Source organism: Bos indicus, chromosome 16, assembly GCF_029378745.1.
Source record: "Bos indicus isolate NIAB-ARS_2022 breed Sahiwal x Tharparkar chromosome 16, NIAB-ARS_B.indTharparkar_mat_pri_1.0, whole genome shotgun sequence".
In the NCBI taxonomy this organism is placed as follows: domain Eukaryota; kingdom Metazoa; phylum Chordata; class Mammalia; order Artiodactyla; family Bovidae; genus Bos; species Bos indicus.
In genome coordinates, this window is record NC_091775.1 from 69,395,017 (window position 1) to 69,420,735 (window position 25,719).

A 25,719-nucleotide genomic window follows, 5' to 3' on the forward strand; every position below is an offset into this window, starting at 1 on the left:
TCCCTTGGACTGCAAGAAGATCCAACCAGTCCATTCTAAAGGAGATCAGCCCTGGGATTTCTTTGGAAGGACTGATGCTAAAGCTGAAACTCCAGTACTTTGGCCACCTCATGCAAAGAGTTGACTCATTGGAAAAGACTCTGATGCTGGGAGGGATTTGGGGGCAGGAGGAGAAGGGGATGACAGAGGATGAGATGGCTGGATGGCATCACTGACTCGATGGATGTGAGTCTAAGTCAACTCCAGGAGTTGGTGATGGACAGGGAGGCCTGGCGTGCTGCAATTCATGGGGTCGCAAAGAGATGGACGTGACTGAGTGACTGAACTGAACTGAACTGAACTTGGAGAATTCTGCCTAATCTCTGCCCTATTATTCATATTATGCAGTAAATAATGTAAATAGCACCCTCTCTGCTTCAAAGATGAGAAAATAATGAAATTATATGTGTAGAAACATTTTTAAAAGAAAATGGCACTAGACAGATGCAAGATAATATTTTTTTTAATAGCTACTAATGGCACTGTCCTTAATACATAGCAACTCTCTATATGGGCTTCTCAGGTGGTACAGCTGGTTAAGAATCCACCTGCCAATGCAGGAGACTCAAGAGACACGGGTTCGATCCCTGGGCCAGGAAGATCCTCAGAAGTAGGTAGTGACAACCCACCCCAGTAATCTTGCCCGAAGAATCCCATGGACAGAGGAGCATGGGGGGCTACAGTCCATGGCGTTGCAGTCAGACACAGCGGAACATGTCCACACACACTCGCAACTTTCCAGATAATAAATCTATCAGCTAGATTGTTACTTCATATCTGTGTAAACATTGCTTAAGCTAGTTTAAGCAGTAGTATAAGAATGATGGTTCTGCCAAGTGCTTTGCACTTATGCCAGTAACAAATGGACACAAATTATATCATCAAAATATACCATCCCCTTAAAACCTGGACTTTTGTAGACACCATAGGAAGATGTCATAGGAAAAGTTTTGAAGATGAACATTTTATGTCCTTAAACTCTCCAAAACCGTTTCTCCTGAGAATGACCTTGTTGGCTATGGTGGGTTTCCTAAAGTGGTTAAAAACAGGAAAGAGGAAATTCATTAGCCAAGGCCAACCTGGTGTTTACAGTATCTTAGTCATTGAAGACTGTAGAACAGTCTTTCAAATTAATTTAGACCACCTAACACCTCAAAATCAGTCCTGAATATTCATTGGAAGGACTGATGCTGAAGCAGAAACTCTAATACTTTGGCCACCTGATGCAAAGAACTGACTCATTTGAAAAGACCCTGATGCTGGGAAAGATTGAAGCCGGGATGAGAAGGGGATGACAGGAGGATGAGATGGTTGGATGGCATTACCAGTTCGATGGACATAATTCTGAGTAAACTCTGGGAGTTGGTGATGGACAGGAAAGTCTGGCGTGCTGCAGTTCATGGGGTTGCAAAGAGTCAGACACAACTGCGCGACTGAACTGAACTGAACTGAACACATCAAAAAAATCACAAAAACCCTTTTTTACTTTCAAATCATACATTCCGATTGCCTTATTCTCTTACTACACTTGTAATAGATTTGCTTTACAATTTTTTTTTATGAGGAGCCCACTAGGTGGAGAATAGATATTTCTACTGAGTTGCATCTTCAAATAGCATTTTAACGCAAGCAAGGAATTTAGGTTATTTTAAAAATCTAAGGTGTCCTATGGATGGAGGAGCCCAGTAGGCTGCGGTCCATGCGGTCACTAAGAGTTGGACACGACTGAGCGACTTCATTTTCACTTTTCACTTTCATGCATTGGAGAAGGAAATGGCAACCCACTCCAGCGTTCTTGCCTGGAGAATCCCAGGGACGGGGGAGCCTGGTGGGCTGCTGTCTATGAGGTCGCACAGAATTGAACACGACTGAAGTGACTTAGCAGAGCAGAAGGCGTCCCAGGTAGTGCTAGTGGTAAAGATCCTGCCTGCCAATGCAGATGTAAGAGAGACTGGTTCCATCCCTGGATGGGGAAGATCCCCTGGAGGAGCACATGGCAATCCACTCCAGTATTCTTGCCTGGAGAATCCTACAGACCAGAGGAACCTGGAAGACTGCAGGTCATAGGATTGCACAGAGTCGGAACTTGACCGAAGCGACTTTGCATCACACCGGCAAATGCCTAGAATTACTAGAATGAGAAAACTAGAAAGGTTTCCAAAGCTCATGTAGTTTAACCATCTTACCAGGCCAAGCAGTTGACATAAATTATCTCACTTAATCTTTACAATAAATCTAAAAGGGAATAGTTATTAACCCCATTTTCTGTATGGGAAACCAGACATTTAGAGTTTCTGTAATTTGCTCAAGGTCACACAGTTTATAAATGAGAAATTTGGAATTCCGGTGCACATTTGTCTGATTCAAAATGTTTTCTTTTCCCTCCACGTTAAACCTCCTCATCTACCAGCAGTAGGAGTGGCAAGGAGTTTATTCCTCCTAATACACCAAATCTTAAACTGTTCGGCAATAGATATTTCTGGTGTCAAACAACTAACTAGGAAAGATTATACTATGCCATAAAAATTCAAATTATTATTTGTTATCAATAACTATATTCTGATCAGTACTGGCAGGGGCGGGGGGAAGGACACATACTAAACCTACATTTTCCTTTTGAAGATAATCCTCAAAATCAGTCTACCATACACTGACTTTCAGATTAGAATCAGATCCCTTTCTGTTCCTTAAAAAATGAAGGCTTAAGACTCCTCCAATGTTGTATCATTTCTTGACTGAGGTCTCAGAATCCTGCCTAATAAATCAGGATGAATTTAATGTGAAAAAGTGCTCATGCAGACAATATCAGCCTATCAGCCAACCTTTTAATTCTTAAAAGAACTTCTAAATGATTCCTATAGAATATCTTGTTCTAATTATAGTTACATTCTGATAGATATGCCTGGATAAATTACTTATAAAATACATAGAAAGTAGGAGACTAAACCGAACAGTTATTGGGATAATATAAGCTTATCTAAAATGTTATATATGATTATTCAAAAATCTTTTACCTTGATGACAGTTGTTGCTTAGTTACAGCTTCCATCATCTCCTACTCAAAGATTCCCATCACTTCTAATAAGACATAACAAAATCATGCCTATAGCATTCTTATTTCCTACTTGTGATAGTAGAAGGACATGTGTTTAGTTTGATAAGTATAGCAAGTGACCTAGGAAAAAATTGAGGTCCTAGAACAGTGTTATCTGGCATTTTATGAGACAGAGATGGCATCTATAATGAGTTTCCATTACCTCTCCAGCTCTCTCCCACTCTATGGCTTTCTCCATATTTTCTGCTTCTCTTCTTTCATTCCAGAAACACTTGGCTTGACTCCAAGAATCTCTTCATCTACTCACCTCTCAGTTTATTTTCATGTCCCTTACACATCTCCCCATTTGAGGATTTGGCCATTGTCCTGACCTACCCATTAATCCTCAGCAGAGGGGGCTCCAAAATTGCTAATTCCAAGTCTCAATGCCACAGACTAGCTCCTGGAAATCACAAACTAATTGGAACTAAACTGATATTTTATATACTGAATTGCTCCAGAAGCATTATGATACCCCTTCAGATAAACAATGTTACACAAACAACCAGGAAGAGAAATCCATTCAAAATTTGATTTTTAAAGCAATTCCTTTTTGAAAACAGCAAAACAATGTAACACCATTATTCTACAGTTCTTTGTTATGCAATTTAATCACACATTCATGGGTAAGTTCATAAAGTGAAATCTCGATATGAAATGACTATTGTACAATCAGGATACTTGTTCTATTACCCAACATCAGCCTATACTCAACATGCAACAACTAGCAAGTATGTTCTCTGTGCCAGGCACTAAATATGGACTTAACTCTATTTAATAATTATGCTATTGATGGTCTTGATTCCAAGACCATAACAATATTCATATGGAGTTAGAAGTCTTATACAGAGAAATCTAAATGATTTTCAGAATTACTTACCAATATATTATGGAAATGTAAATATTTTTAAATGCCTTAGTTCTCAAGTTTAAAACTATCATACCTCTTCTTCCCCATTTTCAAAATTCTGACACACCTCTTCCCCCTGCTGTATATAAATAAGATTCACTAAGGAAAGTACTAATATTTTCTCTAAGCAAATTACAAATAATGTGTCAAACTATTTATGAAAAAACACAATTGCAGGATTAAACATAACATGAAACCAAAGTAAATATCATTTAAATAACCGGAATCCAAATGTCAGGGGATTTATAGATACAAATATTGATCAGTTTTACATTGCCAGAGTAATACATCACACATTGAAAGCCTGATATTACATGCCTATTGTATAAAACATGCCCATGTCAACTTGCAATTTATTTGAGTTGCAAGGTCATGGAAAAAATTCCAGTAACTAATCCTCTGTTGGAATCACCCAATGAGTTTAATTATAGACTTGACTATAATGAAGACTCCTTACATCAAGTACTTGCTTGGAAATCTAACTCCGCATACTCTAGAAATTTTGAAAATATTTAGATACTTGATGATCACAAAAATACTTACAGCAGAAGTTCCTTTTTGCTCGTGGGTTCATCATTTGGGGATGTTTTCATCAGGAGTCATGATGCTTTTGATCTTTAATGCCGTTCTTCCTCCAGGGTCTCTTGTCCGTAATTTCCCAAACAGAGTCACTTGTACTAACAAGACATCGTCCCATACTGTTTCCTTTTTGTGTGTGAATGTTACCCTGTAGATCGATTTCCTGTCCAGAAACACTCAAAAGTGAACAAACGCTGCTGTATGCAAGTGAAAGTGTGCTACTCAAACACTGTTTTTGCGGTTTGGTTCAGGAAGAAATTCCCTCATTGAAAGGAGGAACTATATCACAGTTGTCCCAGAGAACTTAAAAGGCAGAAGTTTCTTCCTTATGAATGAGCATATCCAAATTGCCAGAGTCATTTACTCGCATTTGTCTGTGGCTCAAGTACTACTGCACCCAAAGCATCGGGTACTGTGTGCAGCCTAAAGACACTCCCAACTGCCACAGTAATAATATCCCAACTATATTTTAAAATCAGGCTTAGTATGCTTTGAAGTACATAATGTTTTCCATTCCTGAAAGGACAAAGAGATCTACATTGTCAAAGTTTATTTTTAAGCTCATGTGCTTGCTAAGTGCAGTGGCGAGCAGGCTTTCCGTGCCTGTAGTACCATAGCTGGAACCTATTAATGCAAACAGATGAATCGTTGGCTTGGTTCCACATGGGCTTTTATTTCCTTTTTTTTTAAAAAAAAAACCCTTATCTAAATTGTGCTGATTATAATTTCTTAAATCAAGAATGCTATCACTTTTCTGAGCTTGCTTGTTTGAATGTGATCAGTACAGAAGCAATGCAAGCCAGGCAAATAAGAGGAAGGTTTCCAATAGCTTTTGCAGAGATAAGACAGTTAGTAATTAGAGGCAGCTCCTGTTTCTGGAGTAAGTTTGAGGGGCATTTGGAGACAATAAAAATGACAACAAATTTTAAATAAAGAAACCAAAGATAAAAAATGAAAGCCAGAGTGAGAGAGAGGAGAGAAGAGGAGAGGTGAGGAGAGAGAGCAAGCCAAAGCCAGAGTGAGAGAGAGAGACGGGGGGGCTTTGACCATTAACAATAATTCTTCACATATTTTCTTATTGTTGGGAAAGCAAATTGCTCTGGTTTGTATAACCCCCTACCAGTCTGCTCAACCCACCAACATTAGCCCGCATGTCATCTAATACCAGACTAAGACTTGTGGAAACACATTACTGCTGTATTAGAGCCATAACAAAATACAGCTGAGCAGTGACCATAAGGCGCTACGGTGACCCTGAGGTAATACAACCCGTGTTATGGAATTTCTAGCCCAAATTTTAAACATCTGGTTTTGATATGATAATAAATGTGATAATGTACATTAAATACCAGTATTCAGGTAACCTAATCTTTCCATCTGACTAAAACAATGCACGCTTTTCAAATCATGTGGGAGTGAGAGAAACTGGGCAGACACACATTTATACCTGCATATACCAAAACAACCCTCGCCAGGCACAAACTTACGTGTACACATAAGCGGCAAGAGCACATAACCTGACTTCATTCAGAACTGAGTGAGTTGCCACTGAATCCTTTCCATGCTCTCTTTTCTGGATGTCTCTTTGCACAGTTGCACTAACTGGTAGGAGACTTGGCCAAGAGAGAGGGGAATGGAAAGGGAAGATGAAAAATAATAATGCTAACTGGACCAGACAGAGACGTGACCCCTGACCTTTGCTTCATTAGTACCATCTCATGCTACAATCTGATGAAGTACCCAGTCACTGGCAACTTGAAAAATAAACTAATCAGATTATCCTTATCCTGTTTTAACTTTGTGGGAAAGAATTTCTGTATTTCAAATCCAAATATTACCGTATTATTAGATGTCACATAATTCAGAGCTGTAAATGGTTTTAGAGTCTAGAAGTTAAGATTTTTTTAAATTAGCATCTTAGAATTAGACCAGTGGATGAAAAAGTCCTAAGTCATGAACATTTGCTGACCTTATATATTTGCAAATGAGCAGGCTGATGAAGTGACCCAAGGATGGAGAGGGTGAAAGCTACTGGTGAAAGTCGTGTTGGGAGTGACGAATGGTTGGTTAATGTGGGATTGAGAGATAAGTAAGTGGTTAATGATGGTTGATGGTTTGTTTCCTCCTGATGCACAAAGTTCCGTGATTCAGGTGAATGGTATTTGAAGGAATTGGCACAAAATAAAAACCTCAAATGCTCTTTCTTGGTTTGAGCCAAACCCAAACCTTTTCAAAGGCGTGAAAACACGCAGCCACACTGGTTTGGTTTTCCATTGCTGGGCCACCCTTCTGCCTGGTGCTGGCCAGCACCACGCAGAAGTCTTGCGACATGAGCCATTTGCACGGAATTTTAAATTCTGCCAAAAAAAAAAAAAAAAAGAGGGATTGGAAATTTCATGAGAATGGTTATTCTTAGGAGACTTCCATCCAAGATTCCTAACTTGTGTGGCTCCGATAAGCATCTAAAAGGCACTGCCAAACCTTCTGAGGTCACTGATGCATTTATTTTCAATCACATTTCTGCATAGAGACCTCAAAGTAACAGTGAATGCAATTTTTTGTTTTGAAATATTTTCTGTATGCCAGCCCATGATCCCCGTACCTATGTGGAAATGGGTTTGGAACGCCATTTGCAACACAAACATTGGTTTGAATGTCCCCAGAACATGTTCAATTTTTAGATGAGACATGTTCACATTCTCCCAAATGAAAACAACCTACCCCAAAGGAACCCTTCAATTAAATTACTTTACTTCTGAGAACTTCAGAATATTATAAGAATATTTTCCTGGCATACTGTTACATGTATAGCTACCCAAGCTCTTCCTATAGGTTCGTTTCCTTGAGAAGACTATATGGTAAGTACAACCGACATCTCACTAACTGGGACACTGTATCAATTAGTCATTGCTATGTAACACATCTACTCCAAAAGTCAATGGCTTAAAATAATAAACATTTATTATTGTTGACTATTTTACAGGTCAGCATGATCATTCTGGTCATATCTGGGCAACAGCTGCATGTCAAGTAGGTGACTCTGTGATCTTTATTATGTTTGGGAGGTTAGCTCTTTGCAAGCTGATCTAGAATAGACTCATAGAACTCAATAGCTGGGAAAACTGAACTCTTGTGTCTTCACTTGTACCTGTTTTTCATAATCCTTCAATAAGTGAGCTCAGGAACTCTCTGGCCAGCTGACATATGTTCTCCAGTCAATCAAAACAAGAGCGGAAGTGTAAATGAACATGTGCATTTTAACGTCTCTATTTGGGTCAACTTGCCGAGCCCAGAGTCAGTGTGTGTTTTTGGAGGTGGCAGAGATTCAGTACCAAAAGATGTGGATACAGAGGCGTGGAAAGCTGGGGCCATTCATACAACCTTTCTACCACAGGCATACCGAAAATAAGAAGTCAGTCATATTCAGTCACTTGGATGAATCCACAACAATTTCGGCTTTCTAGGTGCCTCAGGGGTAAAGGCTCTGCTTGCCAATGGAGGAACCTCAGGAGATGTGGGTTTGATCCTTGGATCTGCAAGATCCACTAGAGGAGGAAATGGCAACCCACTCCAGTATTCTTGCCAGGACAATCCCATGAACAGTAGTCTACAGGGTTGCAAAGTGTTGGACACGACTGAGTGAGCACACACACGCAACATTGGGATGCACCAACCTGTGAGACTAGAATAGCTTTCAGTACCAAGAGAGAGGATGAAAACCAAATCCCAAACTGAAGTGGGTGGAAAGTGCGCTCAGAATGCACAGGCAACGCCCCAAAATGGCGCCCGTGAGAGAGACGAAGTTGGCGGGACGGCCAGAGACGGCAACGAGGAACGCGCGAGAGCCAGAGGAAGCCACCAACCACGCGGAACCAAGCTAGCAAGCACGAACAGTTACAAAGATGAACACTCGGGGGAAATCTCTCTGGATTCATTTCCTTCAAGGTGGTTGTTTGAGGAGGAGAACAGTTACAGATGTGATCATCTACAGGAGACAATGAAGTTTATTCAACAGAATAGTCATGAAAATGAGGTAACAGAAGAGCACCAGTGTCAAGGGCACACTTGCTACACTTATCTCCAGCCAGTATCAGCTGTGAACGATTGAGCACTTGGTATGGCCAGAGAGTAAAATTTTACAATAATTTTTTCCTAATTTTGAAAATATTTTGAAAAACATCAGTAGGCATGATTTGCCTACAGGTCTGAAACTCTAGATGTAGAGGTTTCATTTCTGTTAGAGATTGCTCCATAGAAATGGAGTATATATATATTTAACATTAACAAATTATAAGTGATTTGCCACCAGAATATAAATAATGTAAAAACTGTGAGATCGTCCTAGAGTATCAAACACATAGTTAAGAGGTTCCTAAAGATATTTTTGGCTTTCCCTGGTGGCTCAGTGGTAAAGAATCCACCTGCAATGCAGGAGATGCAGGTTCAATTCCTGGGTCAGGAAGATCCTCTAGAGAAGGAAATGGCAACCCACTCCAGTATTCTTGTCTGGGAAATCCCATGGTCAGAGGAACGTGGCAGGCTACATTCTGTGGGGTCGCAAGACTTAGATACGATTTAGCAAAAAAAACCACCAACCACCACAAAGACATTTTTATCTCCTGAAAGCTTTTGCATTTCAAGAGTTTGCATTTTTGTGTTCTTTATCTAGAATTCTAATGGGTACTTCTAGAATCCCACACCAAAGTTGCTGCTAAGTTGCTTCAATCATGTGTCTGACTCTGTGTGACCCCATAGACAGCAGCCCATGAGGCTGCCTTGTCCCTGGGATTCTCCAGGCAAGAACACTGGAGTGCGGTGCCATTGCCTTCTCCAATGCATGCAAGTGAAAAGTGAAAGTGAAGTCGCTTAGTTGTGTCCGACTCTTAGCGACCCCATGGACTGTAGCCCACCAGGCTCCTCCATCCATGGTATTTTCCAGGCAAGAGTACTGGAGTGGGGTGTCATTGCCTTCTCCCACCCCAAAGTTAATTGCCCCTTATTTTTATCTTTAAATCCATTTTATTAAAATTATTTGGCAATTCTAGCAGCAGTACAAAGTTTGACCACTGGACACAAAATAGATATGAGTTTCTAATTTTGGTTTGTTGTGGGTTTGGGTACATGTAGTTTTCTAAATCTTTTGCCCTTCATTTCATTACCAAATGGCAATGTGCCTTAAGTTTCTCTATCTACAATACTCTATTATTTAAAGAACAGGTATTTGTAAAATAATATTGTAAAACTAAAATGCACAGATGTAAAGAATTCTCTTCAAATATTAACAACATACAAAGTATATTGAAGACATCTACATTTAGTCCTTCAAGTAACTAGACAGGTGGTTTGGTGTCTTGTATTACATTTATTTATTTCTAATTACAATTCAGAGAAAGTGTTTCCAAAAACTATGAAAACCTTCATTGACATTCACAGTATGGTTCCAGTGGGTTTTGAGTAAAAGCAGTGTTGCACCTGATTTAGTATTTTAAAATCACAAGCCTTTTTATCTTTAGTGGGATTTTTTTCTTCTATAGCAGCTTAGGGCACTATTTGCTTACTTAATGCCTTATAATTAACATCTGTTTTATAGTATTAATGATCTAAGCATTGGCCTTGTAAAGTATATTCGTTCAGTTCAGTTCAGTCGCTCAGTCGTGTCCAACTCTTTGGACCCCATGAATCGCAGCACACCAGGCCTGCCTGTCCATCACCAACTCCCAGAGTTCATCCAAACTCTTGTCCATCGAGTAGGTGATGCCATCCAGCCATCTCATCCTCTGTCGTCTCCTTCTCCTCTTGCCCCCAATTCCTCCCAGCATCAGAGTCTTTTCCAATGAGTCAACTTTTTGCATGAGGTGGCCAAATATTGGAGTTTCAGCTTTAGCATCAGTCCTTCCAAAGAACACCCAGGACTGATCTCCTTTAGAATGGACTGGTTGGATCTCCTTGCAGTCCAAGGGACTCCCAAGAGTCTTCTCCAACACCACAGTTCAAAAGCATCAATTCTTCAGTGCTCAGCTTTCTTCACAGTCCAACTCTCACATCCATACATGACCACAGGAAAAACCATAGCCTTGACCAGACGGACCTTTGTTGGCAAAGTAATGTCTCTGCTTTTGAATATGCTATTTAGGTTGGTCATAACTTTCCTTCCAAGGAGTAGTATACTGGACAGCCAATGGTGGGAGACCTTTTCCAAGGCAAAACTTTTCCTAGAACTTAAAGTAAGACCTCTGAGGGTTTGGTGTTCCTTAGTTGTCCTCCAGTGGTCCTGAAGTTGCAAGTGGAGTCCTGATTCCAGAGTTGCTATGGTATGTCAGGGTGACTGTTTTACATCCTGTTCTTTGATCAAAGGCATCAGTTCAGTTCAGTCGCTCAGTCATGTCCGACTCTTTGCAGCCCCATGAATTGCAGCACACCAGGCCTCCCTGTCCATCACCAACTCCCGGAGTTCACCCAAACTCATGTCCATCGAGTCGGTGAGGTGAACTGTTCAAGTGAAGGCTCAGGGCAGGTTCTGTATGGCTGATATTCTGTACTCGATGTAAGCCAATGGAATTGTTGATGTAGGCACACTGGTTTTCCCTCAAGATTCGTTCAAACTTCCTGAAGTTTGAAGAATAATGTCTCTTTTGGATTTCCCTGCAGCATATTCAGAAAGCCGTGGGAATCGGTGCGATCATGGATACTGTTGCCATGTCTTTCCCCCATAGAATCATGAGATTAAATTTTCCATTTCCTGATTCTCCAGGTTTCAGGTACACTTGTACTGGTCTAACTTGGCACACACTGCCCACTCAGAGGGGTTTGCTCTCATAGGCTTCCAAGACTGCCCGAATGTCCTCCACACTGACCTGCTCACCTGCGAAGTGCTGGCATGGGATGCCGATCAGATTGGCCCGGGCAGGGCGTGTGGCTTTAGCACCTCAGTCTGCCTGCTCCATCCCTTGCTGAACTGTCTCTCTGCTGGGCTGCAATGGGGGAGCTGAGCGAGCTAAGGACGGGGTAGGGAGGGCAGTGTCCCTAGCTGCTAGCTAGACAGTTACACACAGACCCAAAAGCCCTAGATGCCCGAGTGCCACAGTATGACATCCACTGTGGTAGATCTGGGTATGCACTACGCACACATATAGGGACCAAACCTGCCCCTTAGGTATTTTTAAAATCAACTTGCTCGTGACACTTTACTACATAAAGACTTTCTGTTTATAAAAGTATTGGTCTAATATTTTGAACCCTTACCTTGTTGATTTCTAGAACACATGTTTTCGATCTCTTCCTACAGTACCTAGGAAATACATATAAATTAAGCACTTATAATTCTCAGCCTTGTTTATCTGAAAGATTGTTACTCACACTGCCGTTTTTTTTAATTTCAAGTTTATTGATTCAGCTTCTCCACTTGTATTGTTGGCTTCCTACCTCTTTTTGTTTACAGGCAGCCTAGGGGGAAGCTGTTTAAAATCCAAAGATCTATTTCTTCTCTGTGAGATAGCTCTTACTACGCATCCAATTCTTGGCATTGTTTGGAAGACTATCCTGTCTATTTCAAGACAAATTTTTACTGCAAGTGGTTAATCCAAGGGGTGAAAGAGAGGATGACAGATAAAGATGGTTTTCTTTAGCTTCCTAAGCCAAGTCTCCCAAATAAATCTTCATTCCTCTGTTTTCAGACTTTTAACTTGGATCTCAGGAAATATAAACACCCATTCCAAAGTTTGGCATATTTTCATATTGTATTCTGTACAAGCTTATACATACTTCTTTCTCTTTCTTTAGTGCAGAGATTTGAGGATGCATTATATATTATGCTGGTACTACTGCTGCCTCTGAGATTGACTAGCTGATATTATATTCTCACATTTTATCCTCCTATCTGTATTCTCTTGACCTCAGCTGACTCCCAGGCCCTCAGCAACTTCCTCCATCCAGTTTCTGACCCTGAGAGCTACTTGTGGGTTTGATGTGTGATTTTATACCTGAGGCCAAACAAGCAAAAATATATGGAGCCCCTGGTTCCTTTCACCATTTCTAGAAGCACGCATAGAGTGTGATGGCGTTACGACCTATGATAATTTATTTCCTTTTACTATTCCATATAAAATTCCACTCCAAGCGTTGCATAGAGTGTGATGGCTTCCCCAAAGCTGCTGAAGGGACCAGGTGACAGAACTTTCTAAGTGTATGTGAATCAACTCTCACGAGTCCAACTGTGACCAACAAGAAACAGAAGATGAAAGAGAGCCCAGCTGATGGCACGGCTACGTCTCACTGCGGCTCTCTGTGACGCAGTGGTCAGTATGACAACATGTCAGCTTGGATGTGCTTCCCACTGTTCACTGCTGCACTTGCCCTTTTCTTCACTCTTGTTAACTTGGAATTCTTTTTTTTTTTTTTAATATTTATTTATTCATTTATTTGGGGCTGCACTGGGTCTTAGCTTAGGTGCATGAGCTGCAGAACACGTGGGCTCTGAAGACTGTGGAATGCGGGCTATCTAGTGGGGGTATGTGAGCTCAATAGTTGTGGTGCATGGGCTCAGCTGCCTCAAGGCATGTGAGAATGTAAGTTCCCTGACCAGGACTTGAACCTGCATCCCTTGCATTGGAAGGCAGATTCTTAACCACTGGACCACCAAGGAAGTCCTTACCCTGGAGTCCTCTTTCCAAAAACACATTAGTACCACAGCCTTTTGTTACATTCAGTTTTCAAGGGAATCCAGGGGAAGACATCTGTGCATGTATATATGTGCATAATTTTATATATACCTATATATACTATATATATATATATATATACACAAATACAGTTTGATATATAAATATATAGATATATATGAAAAATTACAACCTATGATAATTTATTTCCTTTTATTATTCCATATAAAATTCCATACCACATAAAATCCCTAAGTACTCTATGGAGACATTATGACATAAGATATTTAAGTCATAAAGAATTTATAAACCTTAGAATTTGTGTTTGCTCTTTATGGTGTTGTTTTGTTCTTTGCTAGTGGGAAAAAAAAAGCTTTACACAAAATAATAAATATGAACTTTGTAAAATAGCAGCTATAAATTTTGGAAAATGATCATTCCTTTAGGAAAGTGGGGTTTCAGACTCTCAAAATTCTATATAAATGAAATAAGTACCATGAAGACTTTTAGCTTTAGACATCGTTCAGCTTAAAATACTTCTCTCTTAAATGCTATGAAGGCTGAAACCAAAAATCTGTTTTAGTTGCTCTGCTAATAGCAGAGGCATATTTTAAGATTAATGTCCATTTGACAGTTTTTTGGTGTGTGCTATTTTATTTCATGTTGGGTAGAAAATAAGGCAAACTTCTAATGCCATTTGCAGTATACTTTTATAATATATATAGCAAAACAATACAGATGTTTAAATGATCTTGATTTTATCCTTCTTATTTCCCAATTCTAAATCAAGGCATGCATATTAATTTGTGGATTGATAGTCCAGCATTATTGATCCTGATCAGTATCCTTTTCTTATGTCAGCCTTAGGGATCATTTCAGAAATCAGACCATTTGTAGTTGATTTATTGCTGTCTGTGGGGGAAGAATAATTTCATATTCATTCAAGGCCTCTCTAAGAGTCAACACACTTCAAAACACTGAGGAGAGATCATGGACGATACAGCCTTGAGATAAATCCTATAAAATAATTTCAATCACAACCTTTCAGAACTTACCAAGCAGAGAGATCAGGGAAGAAAAGCTACCAAGGCAAACTTTTCAAAGAGGAATCTTTTCAGAATTGTTGGTCCTGGGCCATTTGGCTGAGAGTGAAGAATGAAATGAAGTCCATAAAGATATCCCTGAGGTGAAGGATGAAGGAACTGTATCTCTGGGCCACTGGGACAAGAGCAACTTCAAGAAGAAAGCAATCTTAGCATCCTGTCCACCAGTCCTTCCAGATGCTGGAGGGAGTGCCTTTCTCTTCTGGATCAGGCCTAGATCAGCCCAAGTAGAAGAGAGATCCTACAGAGATCTGGAAAGGAGACCCAGGGGAAAGAACAGCAAGGCCCAGTGGCTAGCCCGGGACATAGCACACGGTAGGCATTCCATGTGTGGAATGACTGTGGAATAACCCAATTTTAGTTCTATGTGGGCGACATCTGTGCAACACTGAGCAAGTTACTTTTTCACTTCTTTCCTTTGAGCCTTAATTTCTCCACCTGTACAATGGGGATAATAAAAATTCTTACTTTAAGAATAATTTCAAGGATAAAATGCAATAATAATAGTACTTTGGAATTCACAAAGGCATAAACATATCCAGGAATGGAAAAACAGAGAGCAGCATCCATAGTCTTCTTTTCAAATATGCACAGATTTTAGCATTTGTCCCTACAAAAGCAGATCCTGATATGAGGACTTGTATCCAGGTAGTCCAGTTGAGGAGCAATTCTTAGAAGGAGGAGAGAGGGAAGAGGGAAAGTTAAAAAGGAGGGAGAAGCTAATTTTTGAGGTCACTTCTGTGGACAACTGGGGCTTGTTCTTACAGGAGGGTTTATAAAAAGTATATCAATGTATCTTAGAACTATCCACATGGGGATGAATTTATCCATCTGTTCCCACACTCCATAAAGAATGCTCCTGAAAGTGGTACTCTCCCAATTTCCAAGTCCATTCAAATCCTTGAGAGAGCAGGTTTCCACCAGGGTCTATAGAAAGAGATGTGCACATAACAGAAGATATCATGAGGTGAACTGAAGCCCACTCAGAGGATTTGAGTACAGTCACTGGAGATAACAGATAGCATTTTAGTAGCAAAAAAGCAGAGCGAATTTTCTCTTTGACAGTCTTCTATTAAATATAGCCTATAACTGAACATGGAGTATAACACTGATATTTGCTGAATCCTCTTGCCTCACAGAAATCTTATTGAACTTAACCTTAGTGAAGCCCAGAGAGACCCCACCTTCACTTTTTGCAGATTCCTCACAGTTCAGGATCTCTGTTTCTTGGCCTATTACCTAGAATCACAAAGTCCAACCTCTATATCAATGTCTGTAGAAACACTATGTGGGTTGAGTAGCTTTAAGACTTAAAGGATCTGGGGGCATGGGGCAGTATCAGTCACTCAGTCATGTGCGACTCTTTGTAAGTCCATGGACTGTAGCCCACAAGGCTCCTCTGTCCGTGGAATTTTACAGGCAAGAATACTGGGGTGGGGTGCCATTTCCTACTCCAGGGGATCTTTCTTCACCCAGGGATTGAACCCACGTCTCTTGTGTTTCCTGCATTGGCAGGCGGATTCTTTACCACTGTGCCCCCTGGGAAGCCCCATAGGGGTCCCTCTCATACTGCCTCCTGTCTGTCATCTTGCTCTCTCCACTCACCATTCCCTCTTCTTATCCTACACCTTCAAGCCTGTTCACAAATGTAGCCCATTTGCTCACTGACACAGAAGTGCATCCATACTCAGTCCTTAGAAGCTTGGCTTCTCTCTACAAAACTGGTTTTCTATCTTCAAGGAGTTCTTATATAATCTACTAAATTGTTTTTCTCCATAGCATGAAATAAAGATATATGATTTCCTCTGTGTGACTCAATAAGACTGTTTTTGAGTGAAAAAAATCTTGTCATAAACATTTTCTTTTTCCTAAACTATCCCTTGCATAAAATAGAATACTCATGGTAGACTAGCTCAATTCTCCCTTTGAAATGCTTGCATGGCTCAAAGCATGTCCCTTAACTCTTTAAAGTTATTATATTTATACATTTTTCTTTTTATGATTTTTGAATACCTCTTCCCACTAGAATGTAAACTCCAACAGTGTGACAACCAAGTTTTGCTTTGCTTGGCGCTGAATCATTGGTACCCTGTGATCAGTTCGGCACAAAAGTAGATGATCAATACCAATGTTCAGTGAACAAATGAATGAAATTTTATCTGTGAACTTTTGAATTTCTTCTTGCATAGGTAGAAGAAAAGAAGTAGAGAAATAGGAAAGCTCAAGTCCCAGCAAAGTGTCTTGCTGAAGGTCACAGAACTGATTGATAGCAGAGTGATTTAACAAGGCAGCCACACTCATTGCTTCAGCCCTCTTGTAACATTAGACTGTAATTCATCGTGATATTGCCTAATAGGAACAGTATGATAAATCCAATGTTTTCCCTCAAACCTCTGTGCTTGACTTCAGAAATATCAAAGAAGTCTGGTCTCAGTGTTCTCTGACTCTTTTTTTCCTACTGAGAGATACCAAATGATTATAGTTAACATTGGAAAATGATGCTTTGGGGCTATGTCCCTCCCCCAAATTTTGAAATAACTACTATTTTTTAAAATTTTGACTGGGGTACAGTTGAATTACAATGCTGTTAGTTTTTGCTGTACAGAAAAATGAGTCATTTATACATGCACATATATCCACTCTTTTTTAGATTCTATTCCCATTTAGGTCTTTATAGACTAAGTAGAGTTCCCTGTGCTATATGGTAGGTCCTTACTAGTCATCCATATTGTGTAGAGTAGTGAATTGATGCTTTCAAATTGTGCTGCTAGAGAAGACTCTTCTTATGTGAAATCACAGCTTTAAAACTCTTCTTTATTTCCAATGAAGCGTTCAGTGATTTAGGACAGGGATCATTCCTCACATACACCAAAAAGCAATGAGTCCTACTCTCAAGAACACACAAAACAAAATGGCACAGGAGGACAGCACTTACAAGGTCTCATAAAGAAAACTAAGTAAAGCTGTTGGTCTGCCCTGGGACTTCAAAGAGCCCCAGAAAATCAGGTAAAAGTAAAAGGGAAGTAAAACAATCTGACTTTATTTCAACACCTCTTAAAAGGAGTCAGATCAGAATATAAAATTCCACTCGGACCTGGGGGCGGCTGCACTTTTATTTTCTAATTTTTTTCTGGTCTGCCAGGGTGAACAGCTTAGGAGCTCAGGAGGGGAAGCCTGTGGCTTCAAGTCCGGGTGGACCCCACTTTGCTGATGACTTTTGAGACGGGCAGAGGGAAATCAGAAGTTGTCATCTAAGCACTTGGAATTCAAAACCATGTCACTACCCCAATATTATGCAACTTGGTTTAAGACAGAGCCTGCAAATACAAAAAGTGGACAGTCATGCCCAGCTCTTTGCAACCCTGTGGACTGTAGTCCGCCAGGCTCCTCTGTGCATGGAATTCTCCAGGCAACAATACTGCAGTGGTGGCCATTTCCTTCTCTAGAGGGTCTTCCCAACCTGGGGACTGAAACTGGGTCTCTTGCATTATAAGGCAGATTCTTTACCGTCTGAGCCACAAAGGCACACACACAAACCTCACACACACTAGGAAAAGGGACCAGAACAGTAATCTGATGGAAGCCTGGACCAGACCTACAGGCCTCTCACATTATCAACCCTTAACCCATTTCTCAAAGATTTACTTATGTTACTGCCAGTATTCACCAAATGCGATAAAAGTTCACTATTTTGCACAAAGCAAGGGGAGATGGTGCTTTCAGTAATGGCGTAGAGATGATATTCACTTAAATGTGTTAATGTTATTTCCTGAAAACCTGCTTACACATTTTAAATGGTAAGCTATCTTTCTGATGATAAACGTCAACAACAGCCTTGAAGCACTATTCCCAATTCGTATGGCTGGCTCCAATGGTATTTGCTATGAGTGACTTACAAATAATCTCTAGCACATAATCCCCACCTGGGATCCTACCTGTTATATACAAAACCATTTAGAGCTTAGTGGATTGCCTGCATTCCCATAAGGGCCCCATGAATTATTTCTCACAGGGAGAAAGCATTTTAAAAGGTATATAATGATAAGGAAACTATCAGAGCAACCCGTCTCTGTTACTGTAGAGGGTAGGATAATTTACCTCCTTCCTTCACTCTTCTTTCTTCCATACTATACCCCGGTTCTCGAAGCCAACTGTACTTTAAAACAAAAAACAAACAAAAAAACACTAATGACCCTGCTTTGTAACGTGTTCCATTTGTTTCACAGGCTTCATAAAATAATTCCACATTAGTTTCCCTAGCCTAGTGTTTACATCGTGACATCTGTTTTTTCCTAGGTTTTCATGATTTATTTTGGTGTCTGTGTGAACTTGCTCTATAAGAGTAAAAGGAATTTGCTTAGATTCCCTTTTCCTGAAATGTATCCTGGTGCCGTGCAGACTATCAGACTTCCTATCCACAGAAGATCTGCCACTATCAAGCCTAGAGCTGCCACTTACTATGAACGCCCCCAAGTCATTTCATCTCTCTGGACCTCAATTTCCACATGTGTAAAATGGGGATGATAGCAGAAATAACTGTTTATAGTGTGTGGGGAATGTTTAAATTAATAAATCATTATACACATACACACACACACACACACACACACATAACCTTTTGCCACCTGATAACCATTTGCAGCATGAACAAAGAAATGAAGGCCAGCAAAGGTACAGAGTATAAGAAACCTGTCTCTTAGAGACCTTCCTTTGTGCTTTGGCATTAATAACTAAAGCAGCCGACACTTACTATGTGCCATGCTCTGATCAACCAATCAAATCAATATGTATAAATATAGGTAAAAAAGGTAAAATTAGCACCAAGTGAAGCCAAATTTGAGACTGAAGCTAAAGACAGTCAGGAATACTAATCCTATTTTGATATGCTATTCATCAGGTTTTTACATCTTGACATTTTAAAAACATTGTGTCAAAATATTATGTATCTTATTACCTGATGTGCCCTCCTCCAATTACACTTTATGTCCAAAGAAGAAGCCTCAGTTGTCACAGTTGCTCCTGGACAACTGTGAGCAAATGAGACTCAGTTCCAGTCTTCATGCTACTCAGAATCAGGTGGGAGGAGGGACAGGCCTTAACAAAGTCATCACAAGAATATTTATACATTTTTTTCCATTAAAAATGCAAGAGTTTTATATTATCCCTTCGGCCTGTGGATGAGTACAGATGCTCTTTTTGAAATTATGAGCTTAAGTTTTAGTTCACTCATTTCTCAGGAAAGAGATATTCAGTGTCTACTACATGCCAGGCACTGCTCTAGGCGCTGGGGAAGAGCAAAAGAGACACAAATTTCTACTTTCACAAAGTTATAGTCTAGTATGGAAGAGAGACAATGAACAACACAGATGAATAAAATACACCATCTGCCATATGGTGCTAAGTTATAAAGTTTGTGTTATAAATAAATGGAAGGGAGAGAGAAGCTATCTGAGAGAATTAAAATGTTAGACAAGAAACATTGGAATTGTGACCTTGGGGGATGTGAGAGAGAGGAATGCAGAAAATTGCAAGGAAATAGTCCAGGCGAAGGCAGCAGGTACTGCAGGGCAGAGACCCTGAAGTGGGATGTGCCTGGTAAGTGTTTAGATGGCAAAGATGGGAATTCCTGGGGTCCAGTGGTTAAGACTCCACACTCCCACTGCAGGAGGCACGGGTTCAATCCCTGGTCAGGAAACCAAGATCCCACGTGCTGCATGGTTCGTCCAAACAGACAAAACTTTTCAGAAAGGGAGGAAGAACGAAAATAGCAAAAAGGCCAGGGAGCCGAGGAGAGAGTGAGCAGGAATTTAGATCAAAAACTTAATGGTGGACTGGTCACGGCGGACCTCTTCAGTCATAAGTGCTCTGCTTTGCACTCTGGCCAGGTGGGGCAATCACTGAAAGGATCTGGGTAGAGGAGTGGAGATCTGACTTAGGCTTAGCAGGATCAGGCCAGCGCTGCGCTGAGATAGACTCACCAGGAACAAGAGAAGTCGGACCATTTAGGAGCTCATCACACAATCCAGGAGGGATATGACTGTGGCTTGGACCAGTGTAAGAGCTCTGGAAGAAGAATCTAAGCATTCTGGATGTATTTTGAAAATGGAGCCAACAATGTTTGCTGTTGCTTTACATGTGACATGAAAGAGAAAGAAGTGTAAATGTTATCGTGGTCTAAGCAACTGGAAGAATGGAGTTATAATCAACTGAGATAAGAATGTAAAGAAGTAGGTCTGGGAGGGATCATATAGGCAATCAGTTTTGGATACGTTAATTTCAAGATGCCTGTTAATCACCAAAATGGATAAGAGAAGCAGACATTTGGATATAGGTTTGAACTCTAGAGCTAGGGTACCATTTGGATCTGGAGATAAAAATTTGGGAGTCATCAATATATGAATATGAAAGTGTTAGTCACTCAGTCACGTCTGACTCTTTGCTATCCCATGGACTGTAGCCTGCAGGCTCCTCTGTCCATGGGATTCTCCAGGCAAGAATACTGGAGTGAGTAGCCATACCCTTTTCCAGGGGATCTTTCTGACCCAGGGATCAAACCCGGGCCTCTAGCATTGCAAGCAGATTCTTCACTGGTTTTTAAAGCCATGGTATTAGATGTAGAATGGGCATAGATGGAGTAGGGAAGTGGTCAGTACTCAGAGAAGACAAACTATATGAGAAGAACTAAACACTGCTCATTGGATGTAGCGAAGTGAGATGACCTTGATAAAGGCAGTTTTAGTAAAGCGGTGTCAGTAAAAGCCTGATTTAGTGGATTCAAAAGAAAAAGGAGAAATTTTAGAGAATTCATTTTAAGTTCTGCTGTAAAAATAAGTTGAGAAATGGGAAAATGACTTAAGGGAAAAGAAGTTCATGAGAGAATTTTCAAATGTTTGTTTCGTTTTTTATGATTTTATTTATGGGCTATTCTGGGTCTTCGTTGCTGCACAGACTTTTCTCTAGTCGTGGCAAGAGGGGACTACTCTCCAGCGCAGTGTGTGAGCGTCTCATTGTGGTGGCTTTTGGTGCAGAGCACAGTGTCTAGAGTGTGTGGGCTTCGGTAGCTGTGGCTCCCAGACTCTACAGCACAGGCTCAGTGTTGCGGCACATGGGCGTAATTGCTCCGGGACATGTGGGTTCTCCAATAAGGATCAACCCCGCATCTCCTGCACTGGCAGGAACATTCTTTACCACTAAGCCATCAGGGAAGCCCTGTTTTGTTTTAGAAATAGGGAAAGCATACCTTGTTTGTGCACGAGGCAGAAGACAAAATGATATCAAATGAGAAGGTGCAATGGGTAATAAGTCTGGTCTGATAACCCAAGCGTGTGTGTGTGTGTGTGTACGTGTTTCAATTGTCAGAGGAGGGAGTGAAAATGGCCTGAGAGGCAAGGAGGCCTAACAACTACACCACTAGCTCACTCCAAGCCAGTGGTCCAAAGAAAGCAACTGGAATACAGTTTCCATTTGGGAGGGTGGCCGGGAAGCAGTGTATCCCTTGGAGAGCCAGAGTGGGTGATAGCCAGCCATGGTTCTCAAACTTTCACATGCGTCAGAATCACCTGGAGGACTTGTTAAATACAAATTTCTGAACCCTACCCCAGGACTTGCTTTTTTAATTCATTTTTTATTGGAGCATATTTGCTTTACACTGTTGTGCTAGTTTCTGCTGTACAGCAAAGTGAATCAGCCCAACGTACACATACATCCCCTCCCTTTTGGACTGACTTCCCACTCTGGTCACTAGAGTGCATTAAGTAGAGTTCCCTGTGCTATACAGCGTGTTCTCGTTAGTTATCTGTTTTCTGATGCAGCAGATTGGGGTGGGGTCTGAGAATCTGAATGTCTAACCAGTTCCAATGATGTTGATGCTGCTCTTCCTGGGGGATCCAATCCATTGGCTTAGTGCAAGAAGGTGAAAGTAATGTTCACAGAAGAGGCTCTTAAACTTGTGACTTTTAAAATTTGGTATCAGCTAAAGCCTGGTCCATTTAAAATTAACTCCAACTTTCAATGATTTTTAAGTCAATGCTTAAAAATTCATTATTAAACAGAGCTCTATTTTTTTCTGTGTCCCTTTACACTATTGGTTTGTAAGAATGTTCATTTCAAATAGTGCACATAAATGTTATTTCAGGTTGAAAAAAGAAATATATACCTTCTTAATCCAATTTTGAGTATTTTTTAGCCACTTACTTGTTTTATCTATTCCTTTGAATCTGTTCCATTCACCTTGAAAACATTTTACTTGGAGCCAAGTTATTTATTCATTCATTCATTTATTTAGCAGATATTCATTGAGCACCTACTTAGGATCAGGTACCATTGTATCACTTGGGATATAGCAATGGAAAAAACATTTTGGCCTTTGGAAAGCAACATTGCAATTCAAAGAGAAAGAGATAATTAAATAAAATAAACACATATAGTAATTCAGCTGGTGATAATTTTCACAAAGGATCAAAATAAAGCAGGAGAGGGGATAGGAATGCAACGCAATGAAATACATGATGGGTTGTCAGGTAAAGCCTCAGTAAGAAAGTGATACTTCAGCAAGAATATGAAGGAGGTAAGGAAATGAGATATCCAGGAGAAGAGTGTTCCAGACAGGAAGTTAAAGAGGCTCCAGTACGGGGCATATCTATCATGTTTAAAGAAGAACAAGGAGTTCACTGAAGTGGCTTGTACAGGGGAGAGGGTGAGGAGTCAATGATCGCAGAAGGCAATGTGCAAGGTTAGGGCAAAGGGCTGTGTCAAGTCTTTTACACCTTTAAGACAGCTTTGGCTTTTCTCTGGAATGTGAAGTCAAGTGGGCCTTAGAAAGCATCACTACGAACAAAGCTAGTGGAGGTGATGGAATTCCAGTTGAGCTATTTCAAATCATAAAAAATGATGCTGTGAAAGTGCTCCTCTCAACATGCCAATAAATTTGGAAAACTCAGCAGTGGCCACAGGCCTGGAAAAGGTCAGTTTTCATTCCAATCCCCAAAAAAGGCAATGCCAAAGAATGCTCAAACTACCACACAACTGCACTCATCTCACATGCTAGCAAAGTAATACACAAAATTCTCCAAGCAAGGCTTCAATAGTACATGAACTGAGAACTTCCAGATGTTCGAGTTGGATTTAGAAAAGGCAGAGGACCTAGAGATCAAATTGCCAACATCTGCTGGATCATGGAAAAAGCAAGAGAATTCCAGAAAAACATCTACTTCTGTTTCATTGACTATGCTAAAGCCTTTGACTGTGTGGATCACAACAAACTGTGGAAAATTCTTAAAGAGACGGGAATACCAGACCACTTGACCTGCCTCTTGAGAAATCTGTATACTGGTCAAGAAGCAACAGTTAGAACCAGACATGGAATAGACTGGATCCAAATCGGGAAGGGAGTATGTCAAGGCTGTATATTGTCGCCCTGCTTGTTTAACATATACACAGTGTACATTATGTGAAATGCTGGACTGGATGAAGTACAAGCTGGAATCAAGATTGCTGGGAGAAATATCAATAACTTCAGATATGCAGATGATACCACCTTTATGGCAAAAAGCAAAGAGGAACTAATGAGCCTCTTGATGAAAGTGAAAGAGAAGAGTGAAAAAGCTGACTTAAAACTCAACACTCCAAAAACAAAGATCATGACATCCGGTCCCACCACTTCATGGCAAATAGATGGAGAAACAATGGAAATAGTGACAGACTTTATTTTTGGGGCTCCAAAATCACTGCAGACAAAGACTGCAGTCATAAAATTAAAAGACACTTTCTCCTTGGAAGAAAAGTTATAGCAAACCTAGACAGTGTATTAAAAACCAGAGACATTACTTTGCTGACAAAAGTTGGTCTAGTCAAAGCTATGGTTTTTCCAGGAGTCATTATGGATGTGAGAGTTGGGCCATAAAGAAAGCTAAGAGGTGAAGAACTGATGCTTTTGAACTGTGGTGTTGGAGAAGCCTCTTGAGAGTCCCTTGGACTGAAAGGAGATCCAACCAGTCCATCCTAAAGGAAATCAGTCCTGAATATTCATTGGAAGGACTGATGCTGAATCTGAAGCTCCAATACTTTGGCCATCTGCTGCAAAGAACTGACTCATTTGAAAAGACCTTGATACTGGGAAAGATTGAAGGCAGGAGTAGAAGGCGACAACAGAGGATGAGATGGTTGAAAGGCATCACTTACTCAATGGACATGAATTTGAGCAAGCTCTGGGAGCAGGTGATGGACAGGGCGGCCTGGCGTGCTGCAGTCCATGGGGTCGCAAAGTGTCAGACATGACTGTGTGACTGAACTGAACTGAACTGAGGCTTTTCTCTATGTGAACTGGGCAGTCAGTGGAGGATTTTAAGCAGCGTAGAGCCATGAACAGACTTGCATTTTTTAAAAATTGAAGTATAGTTGATTTGCAATGTATTACTTTCAGGTATATGCAGTGATTCAGATATATATACATACATATATATATATGTATATATATATACACATACATAATCTTTCTCAGATTCTTTTCCATTATAGGTCATTATAAGATATTGAATATAGTTCACTGTGCTATACAATAGATCCTTGCCGTTGATCTATTTTGCATGCATTTATCCTTCTCCACCTTTGCCCTTCTTAAACTATGTCTGTGAATCCATTTTTGTTCTGTAAATAAATTCATTTGTATCATTTTTTTTAGATTCTACCTATAAGTGATATCATATGGTATTTGTCTTTCTCTTTCTCACTTAGTATGATCATCTCTAGGTCCATCCATGGCATTGTTGCAAATGGCATTATTTAATCCTTTATTCTTATTACTAATTCTGAATAATATTTCATTGTATATATGTACCACATCTTCTTTATACATTTATCTGCTAATAGACATTTACTGAAAAGCAGAGTATTTTGTAATGAAAATATTAATTTTGGATTAATCTGTATTGAAATAATATTAAAAGTCATGAGATTAGATGAAATCACCCAGGGAGTGAGTACAGAGTGATGAGTATAGAAAAAAGAAGAGATCTAACGATCAAGCCCTAGGTACTTCAACATTTTAGAGGAAGATAAAATAACTGTGTAGCAGAATGTTGAAGACTTACTATTCATCTAAATTGGCAATCATTACCCACCCCCAGCCAATCACTGGCCTGTGAGAAGGAAATCCAATCATTACCCACCCCCAGCCAATCACTGGCCTATGAGAAGGAAATGTCAAATATCTGCAGTGTTAAATATCTGATCTTTTTTCAAAGCTGACAGAGATATGAACCCTTATAAGAAACAATCAGTTTTTAAATGTTGGAAAATAATATTTTTCTGAACACTTTGCAGGCCAATCAAAATATGTTC

The 25,719-nt window shown here is 40.2% G+C and overlaps 1 protein-coding gene and 1 pseudogene across 2 annotated transcripts in view; both read right to left on the reverse strand.

The window, feature by feature from the left end:
- The window catches only part of KCNK2 (potassium two pore domain channel subfamily K member 2), a 248,124-nt gene that overhangs the window by 218,523 nt on the left and 3,882 nt on the right, over positions 1-25,719 (reverse strand). Inside the window, exon 1 of one of the 2 annotated variants that reach the window (XM_070768585.1) lies at positions 4,587-4,751. The exons of the other annotated variant lie outside the window; for it this stretch is intronic. Coding sequence (XP_070624686.1) covers positions 4,587-4,620 — 34 coding nt within the window. The 5' untranslated portion in view covers positions 4,621-4,751. Of the gene's footprint in view, positions 1-4,586; positions 4,752-25,719 lie in introns of those variants that run through there. 2 annotated transcript variants of the gene reach the window in all.
- On the reverse strand, positions 5,091-15,990 carry LOC139176285 (cysteine dioxygenase type 1 pseudogene; annotated as a pseudogene).